This window comes from Crinia signifera, chromosome 1 (assembly GCF_055691185.1).
Source record: "Crinia signifera chromosome 1, ASM5569118v1, whole genome shotgun sequence".
Lineage (NCBI taxonomy): Eukaryota > Metazoa > Chordata > Amphibia > Anura > Myobatrachidae > Crinia > Crinia signifera.
In genome coordinates, this window is record NC_139217.1 from 480,957,690 (window position 1) to 480,983,951 (window position 26,262).

At 53.3% G+C, this 26,262-nt stretch overlaps 2 protein-coding genes across 5 annotated transcripts in view; both read right to left on the minus strand.

The window, feature by feature from the left end:
• Positions 1-3,406: 3,406 nt before the first annotated feature.
• LOC146020136 (uncharacterized) lies at positions 3,407-22,283 on the minus strand. The gene is made up of 3 exons (XM_083153009.1): positions 22,266-22,283; positions 19,378-19,423; positions 3,407-6,970 (listed from the first exon to the last, which is right to left on the minus strand). The coding sequence occupies exons 1-3, from the start codon at positions 22,281-22,283 to the stop codon at positions 5,673-5,675; spliced, it is 1,362 nt and encodes a 453-aa protein (XP_083009135.1). The 3' UTR covers positions 3,407-5,672.
• Positions 22,284-22,502: 219 nt separating this feature from the next.
• Positions 22,503-26,262, minus strand: part of TAF1C (TATA-box binding protein associated factor, RNA polymerase I subunit C) — a 105,748-nt gene continuing 101,988 nt past the window's right edge. For 3 of the 4 annotated variants that reach the window (XM_083155503.1, XM_083155501.1, XM_083155502.1), the window contains exon 15: positions 22,507-25,233. In XM_083155503.1, coding sequence (XP_083011629.1) covers positions 23,936-25,233 — 1,298 coding nt within the window. In that variant the 3' untranslated portion in view covers positions 22,507-23,935. Of the gene's footprint in view, positions 25,234-26,262 lie in introns of all 4 variants that reach the window. The other variant, XM_083155500.1, reaches the window with a different exon arrangement.

Here is a 26,262-nt window from a genome sequence, read left to right on the forward strand (position 1 = left end):
TACACCCCCTGCCTCAGCCACCCCACTCTATACCCCCTGCTCCCCATAACACCCCACTCTATACCCCCTGCTCCCCATCACACACCCCCTGCCTCAGCCACCCCACTCTATACCCCCTGCCTCAGCTACCCCACTCTATACCCCCTGCTCCCCATCACACACCCCCTGCCTCAGCCACCCCACTCTATACCCCCTGCTCCCCATCACACACACCCCCTGCCTCAGCCACCCCACTCTATACCCCCTGCTCCCCATCACACACCCCCTGCCTCAGCCACCCCACTCTATACCCCCTGCTCCCCATCACACACCCCCTGCCTCAGCCACCCCACTCTATACCCCCTGCCTCAGCCACCCCCCTCTATACCCCCTGCTCCCCATCACACACCCCCTGCCTCATCCACCCCACTCTATACCCCTGCTCCCCATCACACACCCCCTGCCTCAGCCACCCCACTCTATACCCCCTGCTCCCCATCACACACCCCCTGCCTCAGCCACCCCACTCTATACCCCCTGCTCCCCATCACACACCCCCTGCCTCAGCCACCCCACTCTATACCCCCTGCCTCATCCACCCCACTCTATACCCCCTGCTCCCCATCACACCCCACTCTATACCCCCTGCCTCAGCCACCCCACTCTATACCCCCTGCCTCAGCCACCCCACTCTATACCCCCTGCTCCCCATCACACACCCCTGCCTCAGCCACCCCACTCTATACCCCCTGCTCCCCATCACACACCCCCTGCCTCAGCCACCCCACTCTATACCCCCTGCTTCCCATCACACACACCCTGCCCTCAGCCACCCCACTCTATACCCCCTGCTCCCCATCACACACCCCCTGCCTCAGCCACCCCACTCTATACCCCCTGCTCCCCATCACACACCCCCTGCCTCAGCCACCCCACTCTATACCCCCTGCTCCCCATCACACACCCCCTGCCTCAGCCACCCCACTCTAAACCCCCTGCTCCCCATCACACACCCCCTGCCTCAGCCACCCCTCTCTATACCCCCTGCTCCTCATCACACACCCCCTGCCTCTGCCACCCCACTCTATACCCCCTGCTCCCCATCACACACCCCCTGCCTCAGCCACCCCACTCTATACCCCCTGCTCCCCATCACACACCCCCTGCCTCAGCCACCCCACTCTATACCCCCTGCTCCCCATCACACACCCCCTGCCTCAGTCACCCCACTCTATACCCCCTGCTCCCCATCACACACCCCCTGCTCCCCATAACACACCCCCTGCCTCAGCCACCCCACTCTATACCCCCTGCTCTCCATCACACACCCCCTGCCTCAGCCACCCCACTCTATACCCCCTGCTCCCCATCACACACCCCCTGCCTCAGCCACCCCACTCTATACCCCCTGCTCCCCATCACACACCCCCTGCCTCAGCCACCCCACTCTATACCCCCTGCTCCCCATCACACACCCCCTGCCTCAGCCACCCCACTCTATATCCCCTGCTCCCCATCACACACCCCCTGCCTCAGCCACCCCACTCTATACCCCCCTGCTCCCCATCACACACCCCCTGCCTCAGCCACCCCACTCTATACCCCCTGCTCCCCATCACACACCCCCTGCCTCAGCCACCCCACTCTATACCCCCTGCTCCCCATCACACACCCCCTGCCTCAGCCACCCCACTCTATACCCCCTGCTCCCCATTACACACCCCCTGCCTCATCCACCCCACTCTATACCCCCTGCTCCCCATCACACACCCCCTGCCTCAGCCACCCCACTCTATACCCCCTGCCTCAGCCACCCCACTATATGCCCCCTGCTCCCCATCACACACCCCGTGTCTCAGCCACCCCACTCTATACCCCCTGCTCCCCATCACACACCCCCTGCCTCAGCCACCCCACTCTATACCCCCTGCTCCCCATCACACACCCCCTGCCTCAGCCACCCCACTCTATACCCCCTGCTCCCCATCACACACCCCCTGCCTCAGCCACCCCACTCTATACCCCTGCTCCCCATCACACACCCCCTGCGTCAGCCACCCCACTCTATACCCCCTGCTCCCCATCACACACCCCTGCCTCAGCCACCCCACTCTATACCCCCTGCTCCCCATCACACACCACCTGCCTCAGCCACCCCACTCTATACCCCCTGCTCCCCATCACACACCCCCTGCCTCAGCCACCCCACTCTATACCCCCTGCTCGCCATCACACACCCCCTGCCTCAGCCACCCCACTATATACCCCCTGCTCCCCATCACACACCCCCTGCCTCATCCACCCCACTCTATACCCCCTGCTCCCCATCACACACACCCTGCCTCATCCACCCCACTCTATACCCCCTGCCTCAGCCACCCCACTCTATACCCCCTGCTCCCCATCACACACCCCCTGCCTCAGCCACCCCACTCTATACCCACTGTTCCCCATCACACACCCCTGCCTCAGCCACCCCACTCTATACCCCCTGCTCCCCATCACACACCCCCTGCCTCAGCCACCCCACTCTATACCCCCTGCTCCCCATCACACCCCCCCTGCCTCAGCCACCCCACTCTATACCCCCTGCTCCCCATCACACACACCCTGCCTCAGCCACCCCACTCTATACCCCCTGCTCCCCATCACACACCCCCTGCCTCAGCCACCCCACTCTATACCCCCTGCTCCCATCACACACACCCTGCCTCATCCACCCCACTCTATACCCCCTGCCTCAGCCACCCCACTCTATACCCCCTGCTCCCCATCACACACCCCTGCCTCAGCCACCCCACTCTATACCCACTGTTCCCCATCACACACCCCTGCCTCAGCCACCCCACTCTATACCCCCTGCTCCCCATCACACACCCCCTGCCTCAGCCACCCCACTCTATACCCCTGCTCCCCATCACACCCCCCCTGCCTCAGCCACCCCACTCTATACCCCCTGCTCCCCATCACACACACCCTGCCTCAGCCACCCCACTCTATACCCCCTGCTCCCCATCACACACCCCCTGCCTCAGCCACCCCACTCTATACCCCCTGCTCCCCATCACACACCCCCTGCCTCAGCCACCCCACTCTATACCTCCTGCTCCCCATCACACACCCCCTGCCTTATCCACCCCACTCTATACCCCCTGCTCCCCATCACACACACCCTGCCTTATCCACCCCACTCTATACCCCCTGCTCCCCATCACACACCCTGCCTTATCCACCCCTCTCAATGCTTCCTGCTACCATCATACCCACAACCCACCCTCTGCTCCCCATCACACACCCATTCAGCCCCAGTGCCTCCTTTCGCCCACAGATCACCATGCCCCCACCCCAGTCACACATTCCTCTGTGTCAGCAGGCACACTGGACTTCACCCACTACACCTCTTATCCCCCATGCATGCACCTTTCCATAACCCCACTCAGTATCTTATTCCCCTCACGACTACGCAGCTCCCTCCAGGTACATGTGAAAACTGCCCTCATTGTTGAGGGCATTGTTGCAGCCACATGGCTGTTGCCCCTGTGCAGCGGGTAATGGGGAGATCTGAGGATCTGTGCGGGTCATGTGGCCCTCTGTGCTGTGCCCTGGCTGGTGCCCCTGTGCAGTGGGGTAAGGGCTAAGGAGATGTCTGCGGGGCATGTGTCCCTCTGTGCGGTGCCCTTAATTGCTGTCATTGTTGCAGCCACCTGGCAGTGGGTAATGGGGAGGGTGTCGTATGATTCACAGAGTCGGGATCCCGACTGCCTGGACTCAGACAGCGTGGCCAGTGCAACAAAGCCCCTTGCGGGCTCGCCACCTATTCTATTTTCCCTCTATGGTGGTCGTGGACCCCCACGAGGGAAAATAGCTGATGGCCGTCGGGAACCCAGCCGTCTGTGTTTTAACAGTCGGGATCCCGTCCGGCACCCAATGGGGAGGGCACCCTGTGTTTGCTGCCACTTGCTGTGGAAATGGCTATCTAGACCAGCTGTGATGTTTCCAGTCACCTCATTTACATAGTACATGCTGATTGGTTATGATAATCTCATTGTGCTCCACCCCCATATGGGATAGGGCGATGGTGAATATATGTAATCCCTCTGGGTGAACTGCGCTACATAATACTGCAAGCTGCAGAGGAATGCGCCCAGTATGTTATGAGATTAGCGCATGCAGACAGACGCGCTGCATGGACTTCACTATATACTATACAAGGCTGATCCATGTTCACATGGTTGGTAACGACCCCCCTGTTGTACATTCAGGTCATTAGGATGGTTACTGACATTATATGGGAAGGGACACGGAAGACCACCCCAGGTTCCACGTGGTACACATCAGGACCCCTTCACACCAGCTGAGCACGGTGTTTAGTGGCTGTCCACCCCTCTGAGAGGCAGAACCTCCCCTAAACATTCTATGGGGGAGCGGCGTCAGTCTCCAGGCCAGACCACAGCGCCCGTTGCTCCCAGAACTACTGACGTTACTTATGTTATATCTGGGCTCCCGTTTTTCTTGAGACCGCGTCCGCTCGCCACGCTTCGGGCACGGTGGCTCGTTGCGCTCGCCACACTATATAAAATCAACTCCATGCGTAGTTGGATAGTGGGGGTATGAAAAAATGGGGTGCATTTAACATGGGAGCCCAGATAATACATAAGTACCCTACTGACATTATATGGGAAGGGACACGGAAGACCACCCCAGGTTCCACGTGGTACACATCAGGACCCCTTCACACCAGCTGAGCACTGTGTTTAGTGGCCGCTATGTGTGTCTACCCCTCTGAGGGGCAGAATATAGTCTCCCCTAAACATTCTATGGGGGAGCGCCGTCAGTCTCCAGGCCGGACCACAGCGCCCACTGCTCCCAGTACTACTGACCTTATATAGACCACAGATGGCACTAGGCACTGCGTGGTACCTAATGGAGAATTAGTGGCACTTATAGGTAACACTTATATCACGGCTGACATGAGCTTTATTGCGTGTGAACCGAGAAGTTACTTAGTAAAATCTACAAAGTAAAATGAAATGATAAAGCTTTAAAAACGTGGCCTGTGCTATCACCAGGGGCCCCGTGACATCACCAGGGGCCACGTAAGCTGCAGTCAGTGGTCTATGTGCTATGGAAAGACAGCTGCAGTCCCTAAGTGGACATTCAAAGCAATAGATTGACGACACGGTCAAAATTTTCACACTTGAAAACAAGACATTTACAGAATGCTGACACAAGAAATGCTGACATGGCCAACATCACCACATCACATGGAATCCAATGTCCCCTGCCGCTCTCGCCAGTGACACAGCACTGAGTATACTGAGATGCATGGAGTCGTGTACAGGGCCGGCTGAAGACCTCACACCCGGGGGCCGGCTGAAGACCTCGCGCCCGGGGGCAGACGGAAGCCCTTGTGTCTAGGGGCCGGCTGAAGCCCTCGCGCCCGGGGGCAGGCGGAAGCCCTCGTGTCTAGGGGCCGGCTGAAGACCTCGCGCCCGGAGGCCGGCTAAAGACCTCGCACCCGGGGACAGGCGGAAGCCCTCGTTTCCAGGGGCCGGCTGAAGACGTACAAGACAACGTATAGTCCATTCTGTAGAACACCAGGGTTTATTTGTGTAACCCCCCCCATGAGCGAGCAGACCAGCCCCCTGGGAGGTCAGTACTGAGGAGGGGTCTGTGCATTGGATGGAGGAGGCTCAGAACCCCATGCGAGATCTCTTACTCGATGGCTGGGAGCGCTGGGAGAGTGTCCGGGAGCTTTGGGATAGGACGGCCTGCGAGGAAGACTGGACGGTGCTGCTGCTTTCTCCCAAGATGAAGGCTTGAAGTGTCCGTCGACGCTCTCTGGGAATACCCTTGTCACTGAGAGATTGTGATGACGTAAGGGATAAGGAGTCGGCAGCCGTCTGTGGGACAGTCCCTAGCTGGGAGAGGTCTGGTGAGCTGTACTCTGTGGTCAGGGATGGTCCAGGCCTCACACTACTTGGAGATACAGGGTCCATACATGGATCAGAGCGAAGGGGGATCCCGGTGTCTAACAGAGGCGCACTATCTATGTCTGACCCCAGACTGAATGAGGGCATGAAACTTCCAGACTGCGTCAGAAGCTTCCGGGCTCTGCCCACTTTCTGTCGTCTCCGCTTCTCTCGCAGAGCCTGGATCTTCCGGTCCCTGTTCAGTCCATGATGATCGTCCCACCACAGGACAAGCTGGCCGTCCCACGAGGCATTCAGCCGCTGACTCAGCGAGTCCTGCCATTCCTCAGTGCGTACCAGCTTTAAGGTCTCCACCGCCTCTGGGGCATGGAACTGGACCAGTGCTCTCTGTCTCATACTCGCACGCAAGTAATCTCGCAGGTCAGACGCCACCGGCGCAGTTTTACCCAACTCCTTAGCATGGAAAAGCTTACTGGTTTGGAGCACCGGCCGCTGGACACTTTCTATTGGCCGCTGTGCAATCAGATCACAGATCCAACTGTGGAAACGAAGTGCAGACTTAGTACTGAGCGATTGCAGAGAACATGCGCCATGAGACCCTGTAGCCGGTGCTTTTTGGGTGGGGCTCGGTATAGAGGTGTGGTTTGCCTCAGGGCTAAGCTCTAACACCCCCTGGTCTGTTTCCTGCCTCTCTAGAGTCTGCTCACTTGGGGGGATATAGGGGGGATCTGATGTGGCGGAGGGAGGGTCCGTGGCGGTGGGAGGGTCCGTGGCGGTGGGAGGGACCGTGGCGGTGGGAGGGTCCGTGGCGGTGGGAACGTCCGTGGCGGTGGGAACGTCCGTGGCGGTGGGAACGTCCGAGGCGGTGGGAGCGTCCGAGGCGGTGGGACCGTCCGTAGCGGTGGGACCGTCCGTGGCGGTGGGACCGTCCGAGGCGGTGGGACGTGCCACGGTTGCCTCTTCCCTTACTAGTCTCTGAGTAAATAGGTCGCCGGCCTCTGTTAGCTGGAAGATGAGCAGGGAGTTCGGAGCCCGTGCGCTGTATGCGGCAGTCAGTCCTGCGAAATGAGACAATTAGATAAGAAAAGGAACTTGCTGCAGACCAAACAAAGAGCCCGATTCACACCAGATTGCAAATGCAACATCTTTCTCGGTACTTGTTTCCTAGCACGGCGCCCACAATATTCAGCTGTATGGCATTGTATTTATTGTATCGCATCGCATGCTATATACCCGCATGCGATGCAATTTTAAATTGTATAAGCACCCTAATGAGTTTTTTCAATGTTAAATGCACCCCCACTATTAACGCCAAACAGAAGTGTGGCGAGTGCAACGGTACGCGTCCTCCGTCCTTTTCATACCCCCACTATCCACGTCGGGGTGGAGTTGATTTTATATAGTGTGGCGAGTGCAGCGAGGGGATGCAGATAACTTTACATGTATTCCGGCTGCGCTCGCCACACTATCTAAAATCAACTCCACGCCGATGTGGATGGTGGGGGTATGAAAAGGACAGAGGACGCGTACCGCTCGCCACGCTTCGGGTTGGTGTTGATAGTGGGGGTGCTTTTAACATTGTAAACACCCATTACGGTGCTTATACAATTTAATAATCTTATAGGGGGGCCATTTAACATTGAAAGCACCCATTAGGGTGCTTACACAATTTAAAATCGTATACAATCGCATTGTATGCCATATACAATAGTATACAATTTTAAATTAAATAACATCGGGTGCCATCGCAATGCATACCATTGTAAGGCTTATTGGTACACGATGCGATGGGCGCCGTGCTAGGAAACAAGTACCTCTTTCTCTAATGGGCAAAACAATGCTGCATTCCCGGGGGGCAGATGTAATATGCACAGAGAAAACTAAATACAGTGAAACTGTATAGAGCGCTTGTCAAGGCTGTTCACTCAACGTGAGCTGCTGCAGTGGGGATTAGTCAGATCCCTTTGGAAAATAGAACAAGAAAGGGGTATGCAGCGCTCTTTTAATGATCACACTAGTACTGTATGCTGTACAATACATATTTATTTAGAATAAAAGATAATAAGGTACTCTTTACCTAGCACCGCGCCCACGATTTTGATCGTGGGCATCGCAGTTAAAAAAAATCGCGGGCATTGAATGCACTAAAAATCGGGTGCGACGCGACCGACGCGATGCCCGCGATTTCCCATAGGGAACACTGTTAAATGTCTCAATTGACCCGATTTTCCTGTTCAATGCCTCAATTGACCCGATTTTTCCATAGGAAACAATGTTAAATGGCCCACAGAGGCCAAATAGCCACCCTGAAGTGTGAAATGGCCCCCACAATTGTTAACGCCACCCCACGATCAACGTGAACCCGAAGCGTGGCGAGCGCAGCGAGCCCGCGCGGGGCGGCGGTACGCGTCCTACGACCTTTTCATACCCCCACTATCCACGTCGGCGTGGAGTTGAGAATAGAATAGTGTGGCGAGCGCAGCGAGCCACCGAGCCCGAAGCGTGGCGAGCGCACGCGGATACCTTCACAGGTAAACGAGTCCCTTCGCGGGCTTCACAGGTATCCGCGTCCGCTCGCCACGCTTCGGGCTCGCCACACTATTCTATTCTCAACTCCACGCCGACGTGGATAGTGGGGGTATGAAAAGGTCGTAGGACGCGTACCGCCGCCGCTCGCCATGCTTCGGGTTCACGTTGATCGTGGGGTGGCGTTAACAATTGTGGGGGCCATTTCACACTTCAGGGTGCCCATTTGGCCTCTGTGGGCCATTTAACATTGTTTCCTATGGAAAAATCGGGTCAATTGAGGCATTGAACAGGAAAATCGGGTCAATTGAGACATTTAACATTGTTCCCTATGGGAAATCGCGGGCATCGCGTCGGTCGCGTTGCACCCGATTTTTTAGTGCATTCAATGCCCGCGATGGCCGCCGTGCTAAGTAAAGAGTACCGATAATAAAGATAAAAATGACAGTAAAAAAAACTTGATGACAATTGAGTGTCAATAAAAACAATATAAGGCCTGCCAATATAAATTTGTGGTATATAACCTGCTCTGGTAACTTGAAAGTCCCGGCACAAATGGAGAGAGATGTAAGGTAGGAGTCCAAGGTGCTTTATGTGCTGCTGGAGGTGTCCCGGTCCTTTAAAAGGATAGAATGGGCTTGTAGGTATCCTCTCTAAATTCCGGCTGTGCTTGTCTTGGAATAGTTGCTCCAATCTACAATCTCCATGTGGTTTTGTAGGTGTCCCAGTCCATTTAGGATTTGTTTGTAAAGTGCGTCTGTGCTTTGGGAAAAAGTTAAGTCCCAATTGGGAAAGGTAAGGTGCAAGTCCAGATGAATCAGCAGGATGAAATTGGCAGGTATAGGTAAGCTCCTGGGGAAACACAAACGCGTTTCACTGTACTTGTGTTCCACATGTTTTGGAGTTTCTGACAGCCTTGTTTAGAATCCAAGTTGCTCTCCTCTCTGTGCCGGGACTTTCAAGTTACCAGAGCAGGTTATATGTTATATACCACAAATTTATATTGGCAGGTCTTATATTGTTTTTATTGACACTCAATTGTCATCAAGTTTTTTTACTGTCATTTTTATCTTTATTATCTTTTATTCTAAATAAATATGTATTGTACAGCATACTAGTGTGATCATTAAAAGAGCGCTGCATACCCCTTTCTTGTAATATGCACAGAGACCTGGGTTACACCATGCTGCATTCCAGGTGGGCAGATGTAATATGCGCAGAGACCTGGGTTACACCATGCTGCATTCCAGGTGGGCAGATGTAATATGCGCAGAGACCTGGGTTACACCATGCTGCATTCCAGGTGGGCAGATGTAATATGCGCAGAGACCTGGGTTACACCATGCTGCATTCCAGGTGGGCAGATGTAATATGCGCAGAGACCTGGGTTACACCATGCTGCATTCTAGGTGGGCAGATGTAATATGCGCAGAGACCTGGGTTACACCATGCTGCATTCCAGGTGGGCAGATGTAATATGCGCAGAGACCTGGGTTACACCATGCTGCATTCCAGGGGGGCAGATGTAATATGCGCAGAGACCTGGGTTACACCATGCTGCATTCCAGGGGGGCAGATGTAATATGCGCAGAGACCTGGGTTACACCATGCTGCATTCCAGGGGGGCAGATGTAATATGCGCAGAGACCTGGGTTACACCATGCTGCATTCCAGGTGGGCAGATGTAATATGCGCAGAGACCTGGGTTACACCATGCTGCATTGCAGGTGGGCAGATGTAATATGCGCATAGACCTGGGTTACACCATGCTGCATTCCAGGTGGGAAGATGTAATATGCGCAGAGACCTGGGTTACACCATGCTGCATTCCAGGTGGGCAGATGTAATATGCGCAGAGACCTGGGTTACACCATGCTGCATTCCAGGTGGGCAGATGTAATATGCGCAGAGACCTGGGTTACACCATGCTGCATTCCAGGGGGGCAGATGTAATATGCGCAGAGACCTAGGTTACACCATGCTGCACGGCAGATGTAACCTGGGCAGAGAGATCTGGGTTACAGCATATTGCACTGCAGGTGGAGCAGATGTAACATGTGCAGAGAGACCTGGGTAACACAGATGTAACCTGTGCAGAGTGTTAGGTGTGGGAGTCGTGTGTCCTAGCTCAGACCTACATTGCAGTGTGAGAATAATGTGTGGGCTACATGCAGAAGCACCCAGTAACTGAGCACCTGGGTAACACCATGCTGCACCGCAGTGGGGCAGATGTAACATGTGCAAAGAGATCTGGATTACACCATGGTGCACTGCAGGGGGGCAGATGTAACATGTGCAGAGAGACCTGGATTACAACATGGTGCACTGCATGGGGGCAGATGTAACATGTGCAGAGAGATCTGGATTACACCATGGTGCACTGCATGGGGGCAGATGTAACATGTGCAAAGAGACCAGGATTACACCATGGTGCACAGCAGGGGGGCAGATGTTACATGTGCAGAGAGACCTGGGTTACACCATACTGCACTGCAGGGGGGCAGATGTTACATGTGCTGAGAGACATGGATTACACCATGCTGCACTGCAGGGGGGCAGATGTAACATGTGCAGAGAGACCTGGGTTACACCATGGTGCACTACAGGGGAGAAAGATGTAACATGTGCAGAATGTGAAGGTGTCCATACTTTGTAAACCGTGCGCTCTATGCATTTTGTACTAGATGTGACAAGAAGGCTGCACATACTTTCTGTACTGTGTGATATGATCCGCGGAGACCGCATCGCAGCTATGGTGCACACGTGCGATTTGTACTAGATGTGACAAGAAGGCTGCACATACTTTCTGTACTCTGTGATATGATCCGCGGAGACCGTATCGCAGCTATGGTGCACACGTGCGATTTGTACTAGATGTGACAAGAAGGCTGCACATACTTTCTGTACTGTGTGATATGATCCGCGGAGACCGCATCGCAGCTATGGTGCACACGTGCGATTTGTACTAGATGTGACAAGAAGGCTGCACATACTTTCTGTACTGTGTGATATGATCCGCGGAGACAGCATCGCAGCTATGGTGCACACGTGCGATTTGTACTAGATGTGACAAGAAGGCGGCACATACTTTCTGTACAGTGTGATATGATCCGCTGGAGACCGCATCGCAGCTATGGTGCACACGTGCGATTTGTACTAGATGTGACAAGAAGCCGGCACATACTTTCTGTACTCTGTGATATGATCCGCGGAGACCGCATCGCAGCTATTGTGCACGCGTGCGATTTGTACTAGATGTGACAAGAAGGCTGCACATACTTTCTGTACTGTGTGATATGATCCGCGGAGACCGCATCGCAGCTATGGTGCACACCTGCGATTTGTACTAGATGTGACAAGAAGGCGGCACATACTTTCTGTACTGTGTGATATGATCTGCGGGAGACCGCATCGCCAGCTATGGTGCACACGTGCGATTTGTACTAGATGTGACAAGAAGGCGGCACATACTTTCTGTACTCTGTGATATGATCCGCGGAGACCGCATCGCAGCTATGGTGCACACGTGCGATTTGTACTAGATGTGACAAGAAGGCTGCACATACTTTCTGTACTGTGTGATATGATCCACGGAGACCGCATCGCAGCTATGGTGCACACGTGCGATTTGTACTAGATGTGACAAGAAGGCGGCACATACTTTCTGTACAGTGTGATATGATCCGCGGAGACCACATCGCCAGCTATGGTGCACACGTGCGATTTGTACTAGATGTGACAAGAAGGCTGCACATACTTTCTGTACTGTGATATGATCCGCGGAGACCGCATTGCAGCTATGGTGCACACGTGCGATTTGTACTAGATGTGACAAGAAGCCGGAACATACTTTCTGTACTGTGTGATATGATCCGCGGAGACCACATCGCAGCTATGGTGCACACGTGCGATTTGTACTAGATGTGACAAGAAGGCTGCACATACTTTCTGTACTGTGATATGATCCGCGGAGACCGCATCGCAGCTATGGTGCACACGTGCGATTTGTACTAGATGTGACAAGTAGCCGGCACATACTTTCTGTACTGTGATATGATCCGCGGAGACCGCATCGCAGCTATGGTGCACACGTGCGATTTGTACTAGATGTGACAAGTAGCCGGCACATACTTTCTGTACTGTGTGATATGATCCGCGGAGACCGCATCGCAGCTATGGTGCACACGTGCGATTTGTACTAGATGTGACAAGAAGCCGGCACATACTTTCTGTACTGTGTGATATGATCCGCGGAGACCGCATCACAGCTATGGTGCACACGTGCGATTTGTACTAGATGTGACAAGAAGGCTGCACATACTTTCTGTACTGTGTGATATGATCCGCGGAGACCGCATCGCAGCTATGGTGCACACGTGTGATTTGTACTTGATGTGACAAGAAGCCGGCACATACTTTCTGTACAGTGTGATATGATCCGCGGGAGACCGCATCGCAGCTATGGTGCACACGTGCGATTTGTACTAGATGTGACAAGAAGGCGGCACATACTTTCTGTACAGTGTGATATGATCCGCGGAGACCGCATCGCCAGCTATGGTGCACACGTGCGATTTGTACTAGATGTGACAAGTAGCCGGCACATACTTTCTGTACAGTGTGATATGATCCGCGGAGACCGCATCGCAGCTATGGTGCACACGTGCGATTTGTACTAGATGTGACAAGAAGCCGGCACATACTTTCTGTACTGTGATATGATCCGCGGAGACCGCATCGCAGCTATGGTGCACACGTGCGATTTGTACTAGATGTGACAAGAAGCCGGCACATACTTTCTGTACTCTGTGATATGATCCGCGGAGACCGCATCGCAGCTATGGTGCACACGTGCGATTTGTACTAGATGTGACAAGCCGCCAGCACATACTTTCTGTACTGTGATATGATCCGCGGAGACCGCATCGCAGCTATGGTGCACACATGCGATTTGTACTAGATGTGACAAGAAGCCGGCACATACTTTCTGTACTCTGTGATATGATCCGCGGAGACCGCATCGCAGCTATGGTGCACACGTGCGATTTGTACTAGATGTGACAAGAAGGCGGCACATACTTTCTGTACTGTGATATGATCCGCGGAGACCGCATCGCAGCTATGGTGCACACGTGCGATTTGTACTAGATGTGACAAGAAGGCTGCACATACTTTCTGTACTGTGTGATATGATTCGCGGAGACCGCATCGCAGCTATGGTGCACACGTGCGATTTGTTCTAGATGTGACAAGAAGGCGGCACATACTTTCTGTACTGTGATATGATCCGCGGAGACCGCATCGCAGCTATGGTGCACACGTGCGATTTGTACTAGATGTGAAAAGAAGGCGGCACATACTTTCTGTACTGTGTGATATGATCCGCGGAGACCACATCGCAGCTATGGTGCACATGTGCGATTTGTACTAGATGTGACAAGAAGGCTGCACATACTTTCTGTACTGTGATATGATCCGCGGAGACCGCATCGCAGCTATGGTGCACACGTGCGATTTGTACTAGATGTGACAAGAAGGCGGCACATACTTTCTGTACTGTGATATGATCCGCGGAGACCGCATCGCAGCTATGGTGCACACGTGCGATTTGTACTAGATGTGACAAGAAGCCGGCACATACTTTCTGTACTGTGTGATATGATCCGCGGAGACCGCATCGCAGCTATGGTGCACACGTGCGATTTGTACTAGATGTGACAAGAAGGCGGCACATACTTTCTGTACTGTGTGATATGATCCGCGGGAGACCGCATCGCAGCTATGGTGCACACGTGCGATTTGTACTAGATGTGACAAGAAGCCGGCACATACTTTCTGTACTGTGTGATATGATTCGCGGAGACCGCATCGCAGCTATGGTGCACACGTGCGATTTGTACTAGATGTGACAAGAAGGCGGCACATACTTTCTGTACTGTGTGATATGATCCGCGGAGACCGCATCGCCAGCTATGGTGCACACGTGCGATTTGTACTAGATGTGACAAGAAGGCTGCACATACTTTCTGTACTCTGTGATATGATCCGCGGAGACCGCATCGCCAGCTATGGTGCACACGTGCGATTTGTACTAGATGTGACAAGAAGGCGGCACATACTTTCTGTACAGTGTGATATGATCCGCGGAGACCGCATCGCAGCTATGGTGCACACGTGCGATTTGTACTAGATGTGACAAGAAGGTTGCACATACTTTCTGTACTGTGATATGATCCGCGGAGACCGCATCGCAGCTATGGTGCACACGTGCGATTTGTACTAGATGTGACAAGTAGCCGGCACATACTTTCTGTACTGTGTGATATGATCCGCAGAGACCGCATCGCAGCTATGGTGCACACGTGCGATTTGTACTAGATGTGACAAGAAGGCGGCACATACTTTCTGTACTCTGTGATATGATCCGCGGAGACCGCATCGCAGCTATGGTGCACACGTGCGATTTGTACTAGATGTGACAAGAAGGCGGCACATACTTTCTGTACTCTGTGATATGATCCGCGGAGACCGCATCACAGCTATGGTGCACACGTGTGATTTGTACTAGATGTGACAAGAAGGCTGCACATACTTTCTGTACTCTGTGATATGATCCGCGGAGACCGCATCGCAGCTATGGTGCACACGTGCGATTTGTACTAGATGTGACAAGAAGCCGGCACATACTTTCTGTACTGTGTGATATGATCCGCGGAGACCGCATCGCAGCTATGGTGCACACGTGCGATTTGTACTAGATGTGACAAGAAAGCTGCACATACTTTCTGTACTGTGTGATATAATCCGCGGAGACCGCATCGCAGCTATGGTGCACACGTGCGATTTGTACTAGATGTGACAAGAAGGCGGCACATACTTTCTGTACTGTGTGATATGATCCGCGGAGACCTCATCACAGCTATGGTGCACACGTGTGATTTGTACTAGATGTGACAAGAAGGCTGCACATACTTTCTGTACTCTGTGATATGATCTGCGGAGACCGCATCGCAGCTATGGTGCACACGTGCGATTTGTACTAGATGTGACAAGAAGGCTGCACATACTTTCTGTACTCTGTGATATGATCTGCGGAGACCGCATCGCAGCTATGGTGCACACGTGCGATTTGTACTAGATGTGACAAGAAGGCTGCACATACTTTCTGTACTGTGTGATATGATCCGCGGAGACCGCATCGCAGCTATGGTGCACATGTGCGATTTGTACTAGATGTGACAAGAAGCCGGCACATACTTTCTGTACGGTGTGATATAATCCGCGGAGACCGCATCGCAGCTATGGTGCACACGTGCGATTTGTACTAGATGTGACAAGAAGCCGGCACATACTTTCTGAACTCTGTGATATGATCTGCGGAGACCGCATCGCCAGCTATGGTGCACACGTGCGATTTGTACTAGATGTGACAAGAAGGCGGCACATACTTTCTGTACTGTGTGATATAATCCGCGGAGACCGCATCGCAGCTATGGTGCACACGTGCGATTTGTACTAGATGTGACAAGAAGGCTGCACATACTTTCTGTACTGTGTGATATGATCCGCAGAGACCTCATCGCCAGCTATGGTGCACACGTGCGATTTGTACTAGATGTGACAAGAAGGCGGCACATACTTTCTGTACTGTGTGATATAATCCGCGGAGACCGCATCGCAGCTATGGTGCACACGTGCGATTTGTACTAGATGTGACAAGAAGGCTGCACATACTTTCTGTACTGTGTGATATGATCCGCAGAGACCTCATCGCCAGCTATGGTGCACACGTGCGATTTGTACTAGATGTGACAAAAAGGCTGCACATACTTTCTGTACTGTGTGATGCGATCCGCGGAGACCGCATCGCAGCTATGGTGCACACGTGCGATTTGTACTAGATGTGACAAGAAGGCTGCACATACTTTCTGTACTGTGTGATATGATCCGCGGGAGACCGCATCGCAGCTATGGTGCACACCTGCGATTTGTACTAGATGTGACAAGAAGGCTGCACATACTTTCTGTACTCTGTGATATGATCCGCGGAGACCGCATCGCAGCTATGGTGCACACCTGCGATTTGTACTAGATGTGACAAGAAGGCTGCACATACTTTCTGTACTGTGTGATATGATCCGCGGAGACCGTATCGCAGCTATGGTGCACACGTGCGATTTGTACTAGATGTGACAAGAAGCCGGCACATACTTTCTGTACTGTGTGATATGATCCGCGGAGACCGCATCGCAGCTATGGTGCACACGTGCGATTTGTACTAGATGTGACAAGAAGGCTGCACATACTTTCTGTACTCTGTGATATGATCCGCGGAGACCGCATCGCAGCTATGGTGCACACCTGCGATTTGTACTAGATGTGACAAGAAGGCTGCACATACTTTCTGTACTGTGTGATATGATCCGCGGAGACCGCATCACAGCTATGGTGCACACGTGCGATTTGTACTAGATGTGACAAGAAGCCGGCACATACTTTCTGTACTGTGTGATATGATCCGCGGAGACCGTATCGCAGCTATGGTGCACACGTGCGATTTGTACTAGATGTGACAAGAAGCCGGCACATACTTTCTGTACTGTGTGATATGATCCGCGGAGACCGCATCACAGCTATGGTGCACACGTGCGATTTGTACTAGATGTGACAAGAAGGCTGCACATACTTTCTGTACTGTGTGATATGATCCGCGGAGACCGCATCGCCAGCTATGGTGCACACGTGCGATTTGTACTAGATGTGACAAGAAGGCTGCACATACTTTCTGTACTGTGTGATATGATCCGCGGAGACCGTATCGCAGCTATGGTGCACACGTGCGATTTGTACTAGATGTGACAAGAAGGCGGCACATACTTTCTGTACTCTGTGATATGATCCGCGTAGACCGCATCGCAGCTATGGTGCACACGTGCGATATTTACTAGGTGTGACAAGAAGCCGGCACATACTTTCTGTACGGTGTGATATGATCCGCGGAGACCGCATCGCAGCTATGGTGCACACGTGCGATTTGTACTAGATGTGACAAGAAGGCGGCACATACTTTCTGTACTGTGTGATATGATCCGCGGAGACCGCATCGCAGCTATGGTGCACACGTGCGATTTGTACTAGATGTGACAAGAAGCCGGCACATACTTTCTGTACTGTGTGATATGATCCGCGGAGACCGCATCGCCAGCTATGGTGCACACGTGCGATTTGTACTAGATGTGACAAGAAGGCTGCACATACTTTCTGTACTGTGATATGATCCGCGGAGACCGCATCGCAGCTATGGTGCACACGTGCGATTTGTACTAGATGTGACAAGAAGCCGGCACATACTTTCTGTACTCTGTGATATGATCCGCGGAGACCGTATCGCAGCTATGGTGCACATGTGCGATTTGTACTAGATGTGACAAGAAGGCTGCACATACTTTCTGTACTCTGTGATATGATCCGCGGAGACCGCATCGCAGCTATGGTGCACACGTGCGATTTGTACTAGATGTGACAAAAAGGCTGCACATACTTTCTGTACTATGATATGATCCGCGGAGACCGCATCGCAGCTATGGTGCACACGTGCGATTTGTACTAGATGTGACAAGTAGCCGGCACATACTTTCTGTACTGTGTGATATGATCCGCGGAGACCGCATCACAGCTATGGTGCACACGTGCGATTTGTACTAGATGTGACAAGAAGCCGGCACATACTTTCTGTACTCTGTGATATGATCCGCGGAGACCGCATCGCAGCTATGGTGCACACGTGTGATTTGTACTAGATGTGACAAGAAGGCTGCACATACTTTCTGTACTGTGTGATATGATCCGCGGAGACCGCATCGCAGCTATGGTGCACACCTGCGATTTGTACTAGATGTGACAAGAAGCCGGAACATACTTTCTGTACTCTGTGATATGATCCGCGGAGACCGCATCGCAGCTATGGTGCACACGTGTGATTTGTACTAGATGTGACAAGAAGCCGGCACATACTTTCTGTACTCTGTGATATGATCCGCGGAGACCGCATCGCAGCTATGGTGCACACGTGTGATTTGTACTAGATGTGACAAGAAGGCTGCACATACTTTCTGTACTGTGTGATATGATCCGCGGAGACCGCATCGCAGCTATGGTGCACACCTGCGATTTGTACTAGATGTGACAAGAAGCCGGAACATACTTTCTGTACTCTGTGATATGATCCGCGGAGACCGCATCGCAGCTATGGTGCACACGTGCGATTTGTACTAGATGTGACAAGAAGCCGGCACATACTTTCTGTACTCTGTGATACGATCCGCGGAGACCGCATCGCCAGCTATGGTGCACACGTGCGATTTGTACTAGATGTGACAAGAAGCCGGCACATACTTTCTGTACTCTGTGATACGATCCGCGGAGACCACATCGCAGCTATGGTGCACGCGTGCGATTTGTACTACAGGCGTTTTGAACTGTGTACCTTGCATAGGCACCTTCAGATTTGGGTGGTGCCATAGTCTTAACTTCCCTGGCAGCTCCCCAGGGTTCTTCCTGTGCCATGTCTACACATGATAAATTACATGTAAAAGGTTCCGGGCCCTGCGGGGCGGATGCGATATGAACCTGATGCCCGTGATCCGATCTTTCCCTATGTGCCATACGTAGGATCTCTGGCTCGGATTCGCACATCGGAGGTTAAACACATGATTTCACAGGTGAAAAGTGGACAAATGGCACCACTGTATGGGCACCTGCCCCACCTGCACTGCAGCATAGTTTTTCTCATTTGGCAAAGATTTAGCATTTGTGATCAACTCTGAATCAAGCCCTAAATGAGACCATATCGGCCCTGTAGACTGGTGGGTGACCCCTTCAGTCCCATCTCCCCTCCATAAGGGCAAACTACCAGTCTCCTCCCCACAGCGCTACTGACCTGCCAGAGGAGATGCCAGCCTCTGTGCCCTGCCAGTGCTACCGACCTACCAGCCTGAGTGCCCCGCCAGCACTACTGACCTGCCAGAGGAGATGCCAGCCTGAGTGCCCTGCCAGCGCTACCGACCTACCAGCCTGAGTGCCCCGCCAGCACTACTGACGTGCCAGAGGAGATGCCAGCCTGAGTGCCCTGCCAGCGCTACCGACCTACCAGCCTCAGTGCCCCGCCAGCATTACTGACCTGCCAGAGGAGATGCCAGCCTCTGTGCCCTGCCAGTGCTACCGACCTACCAGCCTGAGTGCCCCGCCAGCACTACTGACCTGCCAGAAGAGATGACAGTCTTTGTGCCCTGCCAGCGCTACCGACCTACCAGCCTGAGTGCCCCGCCAGCACTACTGACCTGCCAGAGGAGATGCCAGCCTCAGTACCCTGCCAGCGCTACCGACCTACCAGCCTGAGTGCCCCGCCAGCACTACTGACGTGCCAGAGGAGATGCCAGCCTGAGTGCCCTGCCAGCGCTACCGACCTACCAGCCTCAGTGCCCCGCCAGCATAACTGACCTGCCAGAGGAGATGCCAGCCTCTGTGCTACAGAGTTGTGATGATCGGGCCGAAGTGGAGCCAGATGAGTGAGAGACCCTGAAATTTGTGGCAGACTCACAGCCGGAAGATGAAGTTGACAAAGGGCTTCGCTGCCCCCTACAGGGGAAACAATAGCAGCATAAGGTGGCCATTACTATAGTCCAGCCCAAGGTAGGGGGCCCGTGGGGGGTCACATGCATATACTATAGTCCAGCCCTAGGTAGGGGCCCGTATGGCGTCACATGCGTATACTATAGTTTATCCCAAGGTAGGGGGCCCGTATGGGGTCACATGCATATACTATAGTCCAGTCCTAGGTAGGGGGCCTGTGGGGGGTCACATGCATATACTATAGTCCAGTCCTAGGTAGGGGGCCCGTATGGAGTCACATGCATATACTATAGTCCAGTCCTAGGTAGAGGGCCCGTATGGCGTCACATCCATATACTATAGTCCAGCCCAAGGTAGGGGGCCTGTATGGCATCACATGCATATACTATAGTCCAGTCCTAGGTAGGGGGCCCGTATGGCGTCACATACATATACTATAGTCCAGTCCTAGGTAGGGGGCCTGTATGGAGTCACATCCATATACTATAGTCCAGTCCTAGGTAGGGGGCCTGTATGGAGTCACATCCATATACTATAGTCCAGTCCTAGGTAGGGGGCCCGTATGGTGTCACATGCATATACTATAGTCCAGTCCTAGGTAGGGGGTCCGTATGGTGTCACATGCATATACTATAGTCCAGTCCTAGGTAGGGGGCCCGTATGGCGTCACATGCATATACTATAGTCCAGTCCTAGGTAGGGGCCCGTATGGCATCACATGCATATACTATAGTCCAGTCCTAGGTAGGGGCCCGTATGGTGTCACATCCATATACTATAGTCCAGTCCTAGGTAGGGGGCCTGTATGGCGTCACATGCATACACTATAGTCCAGCCCTAGGTAGGGGGCCCGTATGGTGTCACATCCATATACTATAGTCCAGTCCTAGGTAGGGGCCCGTATGGCATCACATGCATATACTATAGTCCAGTCCTAGGTAGGGGGCCCGTATGGCGTCAAATCCATATACTATAGTCCAGCCCTAGGTAGGGGGCCCGTATGGAGTCACATCCATATACTATAGTCCAGTCCTAGGTAGGGGGCCCGTATGGAGTCACATCCATATACTATAGTCCAGTCCTAGGTAGGGGGCCCGTATGGTGTCACATGCATATACTATAGTCCAGTCCTAGGTAGGGGGCCCGTATGGAGTCACATCCATATACTATAGTCCAGTCCTAGGTAGGGGGCCCGTATGGTGTCACATGCATATACTATAGTCCAGTCCTAGGTAGGGGGCCCGTATGGAGTCACATCCATATACTATAGTCAAGTCCTAGGTAGGGGGCCTGTATGGCGTCACATGCATATACTATAGTCCAGTCCTAGGTAGGGGGCCCGTATGGTGTCACATGCATATACTATAGTCCAGTCTAAGGTAGGGGGGCCTGTATGGCGTCACATCCATATACTATAGTCCAGTCCTAGGTAGGGGGCCTGTATGGCGTCACATCCATATACTATAGTCCAGTCCTAAGTAGGGGGGCCGTGGGGAGTCACATGCATATACTACAGTCCAGCCCTAGGTAGGGGGCCCGTATGGCATCACATGCATATACTATAGTCCAGTCCTAGGTAGGGGGCCCGTATGGCGTCACATCCATATACTATAGTCCAGTCCTAAGTAGGGGGGCCGTGGGGAGTCACATGCATATACTACAGTCCAGCCCTAGGTAGGGGGCCCGTATGGCATCACATCCATACACTATAGTCCAGCCCTAAGTAGGGGGGCCGTGGGGAGTCACATGCATATACTACAGTCCAGCCCTAGGTAGGGGGCCCGTATGGCATCACATGCATATACTATAGTCCAGTCCTAGGTAGGGGGCCCGTATGGCGTCACATCCATATACTATAGTCCAGTCCTAGGTAGGGGGCCCGTATGGCATCACATGCATATACTATAGTCCAGTCCTAGGTAGGGGGCCCGTATGGCGTCACATCCATATACTATAGTCCAGTCCTAAGTAGGGGGGCCGTGGGGAGTCACATGCATATACTACAGTCCAGCCCTAGGTAGGGGGCCCGTATGGCATCACATGCATATACTATAGTCCAGCGCAAGGTAGGGGGCCTGTATGGCATCACATCCATATACTATAGTCCAGTCCTAGGTAGGGGGCCTGTATGGCGTCACATCCATACACTATAGTCCAGCCCTAAGTAGGGGGGCCGTGGGGGCGTCACATGCATACAGATGGGTCAGGTCCCATCTTTGCAGGGGATGGCGCTGGCGTCCCCTTCCGACGGCGCTTCCATCCGTTCCCCCGGGTCCCCGCCGGCTTGCCGGCGGTAACCCGGGGTCCCCGCCGCCTGCCCGCACCCCCCCTAACCCTGTCCGTCTCCCTGAGGCGCTGCATGGACTTCACTATATACTATACAAGGCTGATCCATGTTCACATGGTTGGTAACGACCCCCCTGTTGTACATTCAGGTCATTAGGATGGTTACTGACATTATATGGGAAGGGACACGGAAGACCACCCCAGGTTCCACGTGGTACACATCAGGACCCCTTCACACCAGCTGAGCACGGTGTTTAGTGGCTGTCCACCCCTCTGAGAGGCAGAACCTCCCCTAAACATTCTATGGGGGAGCGGCGTCAGTCTCCAGGCCAGACCACAGCGCCCGTTGCTCCCAGAACTACTGACGTTACTTATGTTATATCTGGGCTCCCGTTTTTCTTGAGACCGCGTCCGCTCGCCACGCTTCGGGCACGGTGGCTCGTTGCGCTCGCCACACTATATAAAATCAACTCCATGCGTAGTTGGATAGTGGGGGTATGAAAAAATGGGGTGCATTTAACATGGGAGCCCAGATAATACATAAGTACCCTACTGACATTATATGGGAAGGGACACGGAAGACCACCCCAGGTTCCACGTGGTACACATCAGGACCCCTTCACACCAGCTGAGCACTGTGTTTAGTGGCCGCTATGTGTGTCTACCCCTCTGAGGGGCAGAATATAGTCTCCCCTAAACATTCTATGGGGGAGCGCCGTCAGTCTCCAGGCCGGACCACAGCGCCCACTGCTCCCAGTACTACTGACCTTATATAGACCACAGATGGCACTAGGCACTGCGTGGTACCTAATGGAGAATTAGTGGCACTTATAGGTAACACTTATATCACGGCTGACATGAGCTTTATTGCGTGTGAACCGAGAAGTTACTTAGTAAAATCTACAAAGTAAAATGAAATGATAAAGCTTTAAAAACGTGGCCTGTGCTATCACCAGGGGCCCCGTGACATCACCAGGGGCCACGTAAGCTGCAGTCAGTGGTCTATGTGCTATGGAAAGACAGCTGCAGTCCCTAAGTGGACATTCAAAGCAATAGATTGACGACACGGTCAAAATTTTCACACTTGAAAACAAGACATTTACAGAATGCTGACACAAGAAATGCTGACATGGCCAACATCACCACATCACATGGAATCCAATGTCCCCTGCCGCTCTCGCCAGTGACACAGCACTGAGTATACTGAGATGCATGGAGTCGTGTACAGGGCCGGCTGAAGACCTCACACCCGGGGGCCGGCTGAAGACCTCGCGCCCGGGGGCAGACGGAAGCCCTTGTGTCTAGGGGCCGGCTGAAGCCCTCGCGCCCGGGGGCAGGCGGAAGCCCTCGTGTCTAGGGGCCGGCTGAAGACCTCGCGCCCGGAGGCCGGCTAAAGACCTCGCACCCGGGGACAGGCGGAAGCCCTCGTTTCCAGGGGCCGGCTGAAGACGTACAAGACAACGTATAGTCCATTCTGTAGAACACCAGGGTTTATTTGTGTAACCCCCCCCATGAGCGAGCAGACCAGCCCCCTGGGAGGTCAGTACTGAGGAGGGGTCTGTGCATTGGATGGAGGAGGCTCAGAACCCCATGCGAGATCTCTTACTCGATGGCTGGGAGCGCTGGGAGAGTGTCCGGGAGCTTTGGGATAGGACGGCCTGCGAGGAAGACTGGACGGTGCTGCTGCTTTCTCCCAAGATGAAGGCTTGAAGTGTCCGTCGACGCTCTCTGGGAATACCCTTGTCACTGAGAGATTGTGATGACGTAAGGGATAAGGAGTCGGCAGCCGTCTGTGGGACAGTCCCTAGCTGGGAGAGGTCTGGTGAGCTGTACTCTGTGGTCAGGGATGGTCCAGGCCTCACACTACTTGGAGATACAGGGTCCATACATGGATCAGAGCGAAGGGGGATCCCGGTGTCTAACAGAGGCGCACTATCTATGTCTGACCCCAGACTGAATGAGGGCATGAAACTTCCAGACTGCGTCAGAAGCTTCCGGGCTCTGCCCACTTTCTGTCGTCTCCGCTTCTCTCGCAGAGCCTGGATCTTCCGGTCCCTGTTCAGTCCATGATGATCGTCCCACCACAGGACAAGCTGGCCGTCCCACGAGGCATTCAGCCGCTGACTCAGCGAGTCCTGCCATTCCTCAGTGCGTACCAGCTTTAAGGTCTCCACCGCCTCTGGGGCATGGAACTGGACCAGTGCTCTCTGTCTCATACTCGCACGCAAGTAATCTCGCAGGTCAGACGCCACCGGCGCAGTTTTACCCAACTCCTTAGCATGGAAAAGCTTACTGGTTTGGAGCACCGGCCGCTGGACACTTTCTATTGGCCGCTGTGCAATCAGATCACAGATCCAACTGTGGAAACGAAGTGCAGACTTAGTACTGAGCGATTGCAGAGAACATGCGCCATGAGACCCTGTAGCCGGTGCTTTTTGGGTGGGGCTCGGTATAGAGGTGTGGTTTGCCTCAGGGCTAAGCTCTAACACCCCCTGGTCTGTTTCCTGCCTCTCTAGAGTCTGCTCACTTGGGGGGATATAGGGGGGATCTGATGTGGCGGAGGGAGGGTCCGTGGCGGTGGGAGGGTCCGTGGCGGTGGGAGGGACCGTGGCGGTGGGAGGGTCCGTGGCGGTGGGAACGTCCGTGGCGGTGGGAACGTCCGTGGCGGTGGGAACGTCCGAGGCGGTGGGAGCGTCCGAGGCGGTGGGACCGTCCGTAGCGGTGGGACCGTCCGTGGCGGTGGGACCGTCCGAGGCGGTGGGACGTGCCACGGTTGCCTCTTCCCTTACTAGTCTCTGAGTAAATAGGTCGCCGGCCTCTGTTAGCTGGAAGATGAGCAGGGAGTTCGGAGCCCGTGCGCTGTATGCGGCAGTCAGTCCTGCGAAATGAGACAATTAGATAAGAAAAGGAACTTGCTGCAGACCAAACAAAGAGCCCGATTCACACCAGATTGCAAATGCAACATCTTTCTCGGTACTTGTTTCCTAGCACGGCGCCCACAATATTCAGCTGTATGGCATTGTATTTATTGTATCGCATCGCATGCTATATACCCGCATGCGATGCAATTTTAAATTGTATAAGCACCCTAATGAGTTTTTTCAATGTTAAATGCACCCCCACTATCAACGCCAAACAGAAGTGTGGCGAGTGCAACGGTACGCGTCCTCCGTCCTTTTCATACCCCCACTATCCACGTCGGGGTGGAGTTGATTTTATATAGTGTGGCGAGTGCAGCGAGGGGATGCAGATAACTTTACATGTATTCCGGCTGCGCTCGCCACACTATCTAAAATCAACTCCACGCCGATGTGGATGGTGGGGGTATGAAAAGGACAGAGGACGCGTACCGCTCGCCACGCTTCGGGTTGGTGTTGATAGTGGGGGTGCTTTTAACATTGTAAACACCCATTACGGTGCTTATACAATTTAATAATCTTATAGGGGGGCCATTTAACATTGAAAGCACCCATTAGGGTGCTTACACAATTTAAAATCGTATACAATCGCATTGTATGCCATATACAATAGTATACAATTTTAAATTAAATAACATCGGGTGCCATCGCAATGCATACCATTGTAAGGCTTATTGGTACACGATGCGATGGGCGCCGTGCTAGGAAACAAGTACCTCTTTCTCTAATGGGCAAAACAATGCTGCATTCCCGGGGGGCAGATGTAATATGCACAGAGAAAACTAAATACAGTGAAACTGTATAGAGCGCTTGTCAAGGCTGTTCACTCAACGTGAGCTGCTGCAGTGGGGATTAGTCAGATCCCTTTGGAAAATAGAACAAGAAAGGGGTATGCAGCGCTCTTTTAATGATCACACTAGTACTGTATGCTGTACAATACATATTTATTTAGAATAAAAGATAATAAGGTACTCTTTACCTAGCACCGC

What these genes read in the sequence shown, in the direction of transcription:
- LOC146020136 (XM_083153009.1), bottom strand. An exon ending in GCTGGCATCTCCTCTGGCAG is followed by an intron (nt 6,971 to 19,377) that starts GTCAGTAGCGCT and finishes CTCATTTCGCAG; the next exon opens with GACTGACTGCCGCATACAGC.